Below are 11,443 nucleotides of genomic sequence, written 5' to 3'. Positions count from 1 at the left end.
TGCAACAATACTGACACCTGCATTTCCAGGTCAAGAAGCTGTCAATCAAAAAATGAGTAGGCAATGAGGACACACCGCTACTAGTCCCGCCCCCACGAGACATTTGAGCTACAATGGCGAACGAAAACTTCAGAAGCATAGATGAAAACTTCAGAATTATAAAATAAAACTTTATAAACATAAATGAAAACCTTGAAAGTATATTTGTAGTACAGTTCAGCAAATGAAAGATGAGGAATCAGTTGCAAAACATGCAGTATATTAAAAACAAAGTCAAAGATTTTTCCTACAATTAATTTGTGTATGTGTGTGTGTGTGTAAAAGACATTTTATTTAGTTTCGATTTATTTTTTATATATATGTATGTATTGACTTCACAGAAGTTTTTTTTTTATCATAGCTCTGTGGAGGAAGCATGAGCACAAAAAAAAGGAAACAAACTTTCTGTTGCTGTCAGTTGAGACTGCACTTCCTACTCAGCAGTATGCGTGACTTTACTACTTCATTACTGAAACAAAGACTGATCAGAATTAAGGACAAGAAATGGGAATATCCCCATAACATTTGATTTAGGTTAAGTACACATATGGCAACGTACTACAAGGATCTTCACACTTAAAGGGATTGTTCACTGACTGTCATCATTTATCTCATCTCAATCGGTTTCAAACCTGTACAAGTTTTTTCTTCTGCTCAATAGAATATATTTTCAAGAATGCGGGCAATTTTGATTATCATTTAGAAGTAATAAACAATATTAGTTAAATAATGGAATTGTATTGTACTGTTACCCTACTTAGGTTACCCGAAGTGTTACCAAAAACATATATGTATTGCATATATGTAAAGATCTGTAATATCTCTGTCATGCTTAATTTTATCAATAAACGAGAAATAAGCCTATATTTACTTATATACTTCAGTATATTATATACTCCAGTGTTTACAAATTGAATTAATATTATGAGCAAATGTACAAAGAAGACAACAAAAAGACAAACAATTTATTGCCAATAAGACAACTTCTAAACAATAATTGAAAATATTATCACTTGTAATTAATAAAACTTGCAATGACATGTTAATTGTATCTTAAAAATGATTGTATCAACAAACACAGTTGAATATATATGTAACCTCTGCTATTTATGCATAGGTTGTCTGTCCTGCTTAGGTTTACACACCACTGAATAAATTGTAGGATCTGGTTTAGAGGTAAATAATGGCTTTTGGTGTTGTCCTACTGTACTGTAGGTGGTGCTGGGCCGCTTTTCTGTTTGCACCTGTTCCTGTGTCTGTGAATATATGTATATATAGTGAATATATAAAATAGTAACAGACATATTAAATTGGCTTTTTTCTATCTATATTTGTAAGATTTTCTATAAAAACATCTTCATGAAGAAGTAAATGTATCCCTCTCTTTCTTACCTGATGACTAGGCATTTGACTGGCATTGTGAGTTTGTTTGTGTTCCCCGGTAAATCCATACACAGTTTGAAGATTCGCTGATTTCTCCAACATCTCCAGGGGTCTTTGCACTTGATTCATTGGCTGTAGAACAATCCAGTCAAACAGTTTTAAATATATATATATCATTATGTACATGTAAAGACTCTATGGCTAGAGTACAAAGAGTATCTGAAGCTTACCTGAACTTGTGCATAGACTGTCTGCTCATTCTGTTGAGGACCTAAGAGATTTAGAATAGAATAGTTTTAGAAACTGACATGCATAACAAACATCAGGATACAGTCATTTCTATTTCATTACGATAGATATACCCTTTTTACGCTTCTTGTAACAGCAGTAGAATACAGAAACTGCTGTGAAAACCAGCACAAATACACCAGCGATGACCGAGAGCCAAAGGAAGAGAGGACTGTTGTTTTCTTCTGGATGTTCTTCTGTCAAATGAACAGTCAGAGTTAAAGATACTTTAGTATTTAGTTACAGAATAAACTGAAAGGGATTCAGTTATGAATGATGTAAAAGTTATTTACTTTCATAAGGTGTACAAAGTTGGTTAATCTCTATAGTTTGATTCTTCCAGCTGACTGGATTGCTGTAGTTACAGACAACTCTGTTCTTTCTACAATACAGGGCTAGAGTCTGGACTCCAGATGATGTCACTTCCTCTTGAGTGCAGTCGTTGCTGTGGTAACTGTGTCTGATTGTTTGATCAGGTCCACTGCATGAGACGTTCACGACACAGACGTTAACACTTATCATGGTGAAGTTTCCTTTCAGAACAGGAGAATCCACTGGATCTGAAACATTTAAAAAAATATTTTCAAAAGTATGTTGCAGCTAAGGTGAAGCTTGCCTTGGGCATGCAATACAATGAAACAAAGTAAAATAAAGTAAATAATATTAAATAACAGTATAACAGTAATATATGACAGTAATAATTATTTAAATTAAATAATTTAAATAAAAAAATAATTTAAATCAATCACAAAACGTTTTTAACAACCATAATATAAAGGAAAAACTTGCACTCACCTATAACTAATACATTGTGTTCTGCAACAGATGTTGTTCTTTCTCCTATTGCTGTTGCTGTGTAGAGTCCACTGTCTGTCTTCTGCATGTTCTTCAGAGTCACAGAGAGTGTTTTATTATTGAAATCCACTCTGTCCTTATAATTATTAAATTTTAGATCTCCAGATTCATTTACGCATCTGATTATATTTTCTGATTGATCTTTAACCCAAAGTAATCTTCTAAAATTTAGCAGTGGTTTATTTTTTATGTCCAGTGTAACAGAGTCCCCCGTCTGTACGAACACATGGTCTCCAGATCTGGATACTGAGGAGAAAAACGAGAAGAAGAGGTATTATTTAAAAATTTTGCTGCATACGACTTTTTAACCACACAATCATGTTTGGCCTATTTACTTATAGCACATATTTATTCTGCGTGATACTTTCACTAGGATATTCAGAAAAATGGCATATCTCCTTATGGATTTGACAGGATATGAAGTTTTCTTTTTCTGTTGTTAACAGTGACAGCCTGCCAAAATGGATTTTTATGTTTTCTTGAATTAAATATATATTTTTTTATTTTACCCCGTTACAGATTTTTCATGTTTTGGTGATCATTTATATTATTTATGATTAAAAAAAATGCAAATATGAATAGCCTACTACTATCCTACTACTATCATTTAAATTCACACTTATTCAATTCACGCAAAGATTTTTTATATTGTGTTCATACAAAATGTATATTGTATACAACAACATACATCGACGTAATGAACCATTAATTACTGTAAAAAGCCAAAGATAAAATGAACGGGTTTGATACCTGTGCTGGAGATCAGAACTGTCATGAAGAACATGAGAAAATTCCAAAATGCCATTGCATCAGACGTAGGACTCTGCTGCCAAGAAGAGGAAGTTGATAGTTTTGTGTTAAACACTCATTTAAACTCCTTTCAGTTGTCTACACAGAAAATCTTTAATTATTACAATATATTACAGAAACTAAAATATGCAGTATATATGTTCTGGTATTTCCTCTTCTCTGTTCTTGCACTCATCTGAAATCTTCAACACAAAACTAAACGAAGTGGCAAGCAGAGCACAACCCCCTCTGAGATCTCAGAGCAAAAGACTAGTACCTTTTTACTAACCACTAGCCCTTAGCAGTGAGCGTGTGCAGACCCAAAACGGTTTTGCATTCAGTCTGCAGTGAAATCTCACCTCATAACCTCATGTGTTTGATGTATGTTTCAAGTTCAGTCATTAGCTGTATGTTTTGCACGAAGTTAACAGAGAAACACAATTATTCTCAACACAACAATAATAATAATAATAATAATAATAAACCTTAAATCTATTTGTTATACAGTCAGTGGCATTTCTAGGACTTCTGAACTTTAATTTAAGATTAGTACATGTCTGTTTCACGTGCAGACTTTTTTACCATTTAAAAAGTTTTTACTTGATAGAGAGAGTCCGTTTGTTACACATGCTCAAATAGTCTTATAAAGCAAACTGAGAAAAGCAGACGTTTTTTTGTCTTCATCTTTGTCTTACATTGTGGCCTGTTTAGCATAAAGACAGAAATAAAGATGTGGGAAAGAGATCAGATAACTGGTGACTTCCTGTAGCCCACAACAGGCCAGTCTATGTCTATACATCTAAGCACTTACTGTCTAAAGCGACTGTTGTAGAGAGGGGCACTTAAAAACTTTGCTCACGTAAGGTTTTCTTATAAATGGTCAGTGCACAGCACATTCTGAAATTTTATTTGGCTACATTCGTGGTTTGAGGTTTTTTTAGGTTCTGTTGCAGGTGTTAAGCTCCCACACATCGTCTTCTTGAGACGCATTTTGTTAGCCTCTCCTTATTTGGACATTTATTTATTATTTCCTTTCTACGATATGCCAAAAAGATGATTCTGCTTGCAAACAGACATTTTTTTTTTTTTTACCCATGAACACGAGGCATTCTCAGACACAAAATAGCCTAGTAAAGCATAAAGCAGCAGTCTGTTTATCAATGAATTAACTGTACATTAAGTAATATTATTTAATAAGATTGACTTATAGCATAGTTATAGTTAAGCATTTATCACTCTCATAGTGGCTACTTCGCAGAGCCAGTTCTCTGTCTTAGTCTCTAGTAGCTATGGTCATATGAAGCCTCCTGAAGCTTTTCAATCGAGTGGTTCACAAACGGTTCATTTCTTGAGGCTTTCATTGCCACACAATACCACCTCGTGGCCAAAGAGTGTAAACAAGCAGATGAAGCGTCTTCTCCTGATAAGGCTGATGAGAACTTATATTCACATTCAGTTTTGAATAACCAATGCAAACCGATTGTCTTAATAAATTAAGTAAATGTACTAGATGTGTATTCCAAATTTACAACTATTTTTTTCAAACTGAGCTACTTAAAGTAATATTTGCTGCAACTTGGATTTTTTCATTGTATTTGAACAGCAGCCCAATTTCCCTAAAAAGATAAAGTATTGTTACTTCAGTAAGTTAATCGCTTTAACTCACTAGTGAGCCATAACGCACACACATGTGCTAAAATAACTATTAAAACACTTACTGCTGTGGTTAAGAAGTGGTTAAACATTTTCCTTTGTTCTGAGATCTCACACAAACCTCTGTTAGGAGCACAGTCTAAAGAGAAACTGATGAACAGAAAAGACAAGTTAAGTTTTATGTGATAGGTTTCATGTGCAGTGCAGTTAGACATTTCATAGATAGACAATTTAAAGAAGATCAACTTCCCTGACAGCATAGGTAACGTATCACAACGGCAGGTCAGACTCCTTCGTCTGCTGCAATGGAATTTGGTCACTTTCTCGTGTTCTTCATGACAGCTTTGATCTCCAGCACAGGTAACAAAACCTGACTTCTGACTAATGATTCAAAGACATGACTGTAGTCTATTTAAGTTTAATTTCCATAACTGGGTAGATGTATGTTGTTTGTATACAATATTCTAAATCTTTACTTCTTTAAATATGAATTAGAGGTCACATGATATCCACCGCAAAAAGAGTAGTCTATTAATATCTGCACGTATAACTGCAAATATAACATATATTGCAAATAGTAATAGTTATCCTAAATATGAAGGATCTAGCAACTGTTACCGTTTTATTATTGAAACAGTCATGAATTCATATGATATTTATTAAAATGTCATATTTACAACTTTTATGGTTAGTGCATATTTAATAGTGCATTATTTTTCGAACAAATAAAGAGAGATGAGTCAGTTCCGGAATGCAGTATGCCATTAGTCCTAGATAACAGCTGCACCTTTGCGCAATAAATATGAAACATATATATGTAAAGGTCAAAAGAATCTGTGTGTCTAAACGGTTCTACATAGCAAATATGTGAATGTGATAAACACAGGCATGATACCTTTTTTAAAAATACAATTTCTTCATGTTTCTCTCCTCAGTATCCGCATCTGAAGACCATGTGTTCGTACAGACCGGGGGCTCGGTTAAACTAGTCATAAAAAATAAAATACCACCACACTTTACTAGATTCACATGGATTAATGATAAATCTGAAAATGTAGTCAGAAATCAATCAGGAGAAATCAAACCTCACAGTTCATATAAGGACAGAATGGATTTCAATGCTAAAACCTACTCTCTAACACTGAGAAACATGCAGAAGAAAGATAGTGGACTCTACAGAGCAATCACAAGAGACAAACAAGAAATGTGTCATGCTGAATACAACATATCAGTTATAGGTGAGTGTATTTTACTGAAATAAAAAAAATAATAATAATGTTCTGGACCTTTACAGAGTAGAATATTAAAGGAATCAGCACTGTCATATAACAGAAACAGCAAAACAGGGTGGATATAATTTTAGTTTACAATTACCAATATAATTAAAACACTTTTTATTTTTTTAACTGTAACTTATGGCTTCATGCAAAGTGTTCTATATGTTTCAGATCCAGTGGATTTTCCTGTCCTGAAAGGAAACTTCACCATGATAAGTGTTAACGTCTGTGTCGTGAACGTCTCATGCAGTGGACCTGATCAAACAATCAGACACAGTTACCACAGCAACGACTGCACTCAAGAGGAAGTGACATCATCTGGAGTCCAGACTCTAGGCCTGTATTGTAGAAAGAACAGAGTTGTCTGTAACTACAGCAATCCAGTCAGCTGGAAGAACCAAACTATAGAGATTAACCAACTTTGTACACCTTATGAAAGTAAATAACTTTTACATCATTCATAACTGAATCCCTTTCAGTTTATTCTGTAACAAAATACTAAAGTATCTTTAACTCTGACTGTTCATTTGACAGAAGAACATCCAGAAGAAAACAACAGTCCTCTCTTCCTTTGGCTCTCGGTCATCGCTGGTGTATTTGTGCTGGTTTTTACAGCAGTTTCTGTATTCTGCCGCTCTTACAAGAAGCGTAAAAAGGGTATATCTATCATAATGAAATAGAAATTAATGTAACCTCAGTATTTTTTTGTTTTTTCTGCAAGTCACTTTCTAAATCTATTCTATTAAATCTCTAGGTGCTGAACAGAAGGGTCATAAAGGCTGTGGAGAAGTTGGTCTAATAGATAGATCTTCTTCCTCTGAAACAGATCATACAATTTATTCAATAGTGTATTATTCAACAGTGATGGAAGACAACCTGTGCATAAACAGCAAATGTTAAATTTATGAAAAAATGTGCGTTTGTCAATAGATATCTTTACATATATATTAGCATACTATGCCAATTAAGTATTAAGCAAGCTAATTTAAGACATTCATTAGTAATGAGTGATAATATGTGTGATAATTGTTTTGCTCAGGTCTTTTTATTACCATTAAACTGTTTGTTCATTTAATTAACTGTATTCCGCGACTTTCATTGTATTTCGTATTAGTCAAAGTCAAAGGGGAGCAGTTTTCTTTTTAATATTGGTGCTGGTGTTCAGAAGTAAAGTGACACATACTGCAGAGAAGGAATATAAGGTGCTTTTACTGGAGTTTGAACCGACTCCATGCCTCTCATGTATCTATCCCAGACCAAGCTGAGCTAAAAATGTGTCTTTCATGTGTCGTCTCACCATTTCTAAACCACATTGCAGCTTCCTCAGTTTCCTCTTTTTAGCTCTCATGCATCTTGATTTAGGAATTTAGCTTCTTCATGAAATTCAGTATCTATTAGGAAGTCATTGCAACAGCAGGGATTTTGAGTTCTGTTTCTTTTTAAGCTTTTAACTTGTGACAATGGCATTGAATCGGAGATTCAGATTTCTTCTTTATCTTCTAACCTTCAAAACAGGTAAAACACGTTCATTAAAATATGTAATATTATACAACATGTAGGCTAATAAAGAATGTAACAAATCAACCATGCATTATTTAAAAAATAAATTATAAAATATTTTTTTCATTAATATAATAAAACTAATATTGTATGAAGGAGAATCTATCCTACTTATGTTTTATTTGAGATCCAGTGATCTTTGTCTACTTAGTATGCATAAATACAGATTTAAAAAAAACAAGGAGACTTTTATGACTTTGATACAATCTACTATTTCAAATTAGATTAGACCCATCTAGTTCTGCTTTTAGGGCTGCTCTAAAAACTGTTATTTTCTGTATTTTTTAACACCCCTTCATTGTTTTTGTTTGAATGGTTACTCTTTATTGTTGTTTTAAAATATGAGGAGTTTTTATTCTATTCTGTTTAACACTTTCGTCAAATTTAGTTTGTTTTTAAATAAATAAATAAATAAATAAAGTGTATTGTCCTGTATTGTTAAATCAAATTGATTTGATTTAGATTTCTCTTTTGTTTATTTACTGCATTTTGTTCATTTGTGAAAACAAATGTTTTAACACTTCCATTTTTGAAAGCGTCGCTTGTTTTCACACCCACCTAAAGCTTTTGCACAGTACTGCAAGCTAAAACATAATAAAACTGAATGAATTAACTTCACCTGCAGTAAACATTTTTCAGAAATGGGCATCTTTCTCTTTCCTCAGGGTTGAGTGCTGAGATCTCAGTGTTTGTGCGGATGGGAAGCTCTGTTGAAATGGATATACAGATACAAGAGTTACCAGAGTTTGATGATTTATCCTGGAGAAAAGATAAATCAGAGATGATAGTTAGATATACAAACGAAACTAAAAGAATAAAACTTTACTCTTCCTACAAGGACAGAGTGGATTTCAATGATAAAACCTTCTCTCTGACACTGAAGAACATGCAGGAGACAGACAGTGGACTCTACACAGCAAGAGCGAGTGGAGAAACAGAGAATGATATTGTTACATACAGAGTATCTGTTATAGGTGAGTATGATTTTGTTTGTCGTGTTCAGGTCAAAACATTGTTATAAAGGATAGGTAATAAAATAAAACGTTCATGTATTTAACAAACAGATACAATTGTTAATTTTATACAAAAATACATTATAAATGTATACTACAATGGTATGAGGATATATTATTTTCCATTTTAAATACAAAGTTGCTTCTTTTATAGTTGATTATATTGTATATTTGTGTTACATTGAAAATGCGTTTCAGATGCTGTGGAGGCTCCCGTCCTGATTGTTAACTCAAACGCTTCCAGCAGTGACTCCTGTTCTGTGAACTTCACATGCAGCGCTCAAGAGTTCATGATTAACTCCACCTATCAGAACAACAGATGCTCTCCAGAGGAAGTGACATCACAGATCAACACTCTCATCCTGGACTGCAGTGAGGAATCAATCACATGTAACCATAGCAACCCTGTCAGCTGGAAAGAAGTCAGAATGAGCATCAAAGAACTCTGCATTAATAACGGTATCCAGTCAATCTAGAGGAACTGCTCAACTGATCTGAAACCTGCACTTCTTAATGACATGTGTCTTATTTTCTAGAGAATGAGTCAAGTCCAGACCAGAGTGGGTCATCTTTCCTGTGGCCGGTAGTTGGTTCGGTGGCGGTGTTCGTTTTGATAATATGTCTTTTAGCCTTTCTGTACATCAAGTGTAAAAAAGGTATGTCCATGTTGCCTCACATACATTCTCTATGAAATTAAGTACTTTACATATTGTGTAAAGTTATAAATAACAATGATATATATATATATATATATATATTCATATATTCATTGATATATATCAATTGCTTTTGCAAATGGTCATTTATGACCATTTTACACACATTTTTAATAAAGAAAAATAACATAGTTAAGAATCGTCTTTATACAAAGTTATTAAAATCTTAAAAACTAAAACTATATTGGTGATTTTAAAAATCAATTGCTTTTGCCTAGTCTTGCTGTCCTCAACTGAAAACACAGCGTAATGTACAAATGAAATATAATTAAAAAATTGCACATTATTTTTAATGCTCTAAACAATGTTTTTTTTCTAAAACATTTTCTTGGGTCTTAAGAGGCTACACCTGCTGTATTCAAATGCATACATGAAGAAACCCACAACATAATACTAATACAAAACTTAGAATTAACAGCCAATATATAAATAAATGGATATGATTATTTCATAAGTCCTGATGCTGACATATTGCTGTACATTCTAAACCTCACAGGTCCTCAGGAGGTAGTAGAAGGTACAGTTTATGCTCAAGTTGAGGTAAGCTTCAAATGATCATTCATTCATCATTAAGCTTGTATATTAATCTTCAAATATATCAAATGTAAAAATATAATCTAAACAAAAGGCAATAGCACGTCATTCTTAAAATAACAATTTTTTAGTGCAATAAACAACTTTTTAATCCACTTCAAAAAAAACTTTAAGACTGAGCCGAAACTTTAGACGCCAATAAAAGAAGAGTGCATTAGAAAGCATTTAGACACGTTATGTGTGTATTTGTTGTGTGTTACATCTGTGGTTTTTGCCAACTCTCTCGCATTGTACCATATTTTCCCACATAAAAGTATATCTAAAAACATCTTACACCAAGAATTGTTTTGTAGAACGTCAACTCAATATCAAAAGAAAAATAGAATTTACTTAAAGGTCTACAGGATAATTCTGTTAAATTGGTACAATTTTGTTACATAAAGGGTCGTGTCGGTTTTTGAACTATTTTTCACACACACAAAAAACTTATAAACATTATTGAGATATTGTTGCACCTTTACAAAATGTATTTTTTTTAACTGGATATTGCATAAAATACATTTTCAGATGAAAAACACTTGCTCCAAGTGGACAGTTCTGTGAAGACATAGGTATTTTTGTTTTGTTTTTTGAAGGTGAAATATTAGCTCAGTTTAGACATTTATTTATTTATTATTATTTATGATTTATTGTTACTTCAGCACAATGCACAGGTAATTATTAGTAAAAAAAAAGCATTCGATTATTAACATGTAATATGTTTTTAAGGTACTGGAAACAGTTTTTTTTGTTCTTAACTTTATGAAAAGCATCCCCAATCATAGAATCACCCGTATATAAAACATACTCCCATAATCTATATTTACAACTCAGAAAAAAATACTATTATTATTATTTAAAAAAAAACACTTTCTCTATTCATTTCATTAGGCTGAAGACCAGACACGGAAGAAAATGGGAGATAATCGACCCATCACCGTCTACTGCACAGTAGGACAACATAAAAAAATTATCTCCCCTGAAATAGATCATACAACTTATTCAGCGGTGTGCAAGCAACCAAACAGGACACCAGCCGTCGTTTCACCCAAAGACAATTAAAATGAAACTGGCTATTTGTCACGTGTGGGGAAGTGGTCACAGGGCTTGGCCTCAAGATGGCATCCTTTGTTACATGCCGCATGTGTTATTGACTTTTAAAAATGCATTTTGCCCAATTCTGTTACTGTTTCTTGTACCATATGTTCCTATATTTTCTTACATGGTAAAAAAAAATAATAAAATACATAGCGCATCCAGGAAAAGGTGTTGTATTCTCTAGCATTGGTTTAGCATT

At 33.1% G+C, this 11,443-nt stretch overlaps 2 protein-coding genes across 3 annotated transcripts; one reads left to right on the top strand and one right to left on the bottom strand.

Annotated features, from left to right (window-relative positions):
* Positions 1-396: 396 nt before the first annotated feature.
* LOC122324443 (natural killer cell receptor 2B4-like) lies at positions 397-3,596 on the bottom strand. Its single transcript, XM_043218841.1, has 7 exons — positions 3,316-3,596; positions 2,506-2,811; positions 2,004-2,270; positions 1,785-1,907; positions 1,653-1,693; positions 1,432-1,554; positions 397-1,295 (listed from the first exon to the last, which is right to left on the bottom strand). The coding sequence occupies exons 1-7, from the start codon at positions 3,368-3,370 to the stop codon at positions 1,143-1,145; spliced, it is 1,068 nt and encodes a 355-aa protein (XP_043074776.1). The 5' UTR covers positions 3,371-3,596; the 3' UTR covers positions 397-1,142.
* A 4,025-nt stretch (positions 3,597-7,621) lies between these two features.
* LOC122360957 (CD48 antigen-like) lies at positions 7,622-11,411 on the top strand. Of its 2 annotated transcripts, XM_043261824.1 has the most exons (7): positions 7,622-7,799; positions 8,510-8,818; positions 9,056-9,316; positions 9,394-9,513; positions 10,070-10,113; positions 10,675-10,718; positions 11,038-11,177. In XM_043261824.1, exons 1-6 carry the CDS (start codon positions 7,745-7,747, stop codon positions 10,708-10,710), a joined length of 825 nt encoding a protein of 274 aa, XP_043117759.1. In that variant the 5' UTR covers positions 7,622-7,744; the 3' UTR covers positions 10,711-10,718; positions 11,038-11,177. The 2 variants fall into 2 exon arrangements, with proteins under 2 accessions (XP_043117759.1, XP_043117749.1); XM_043261814.1 differs by lacking the exon at positions 10,675-10,718 and having other exon boundaries at positions 7,663-7,799; positions 11,038-11,411.
* Positions 11,412-11,443: the final 32 nt, after the last annotated feature.

This window comes from Puntigrus tetrazona, chromosome 2 (assembly GCF_018831695.1).
Source record: "Puntigrus tetrazona isolate hp1 chromosome 2, ASM1883169v1, whole genome shotgun sequence".
NCBI classification, from domain to species: Eukaryota; Metazoa; Chordata; class Actinopteri; order Cypriniformes; family Cyprinidae; genus Puntigrus; species Puntigrus tetrazona.
The sequence above is the reverse complement of the archived record's forward strand: the minus strand, read 5'-3'. Positions and strand labels throughout refer to the sequence as shown.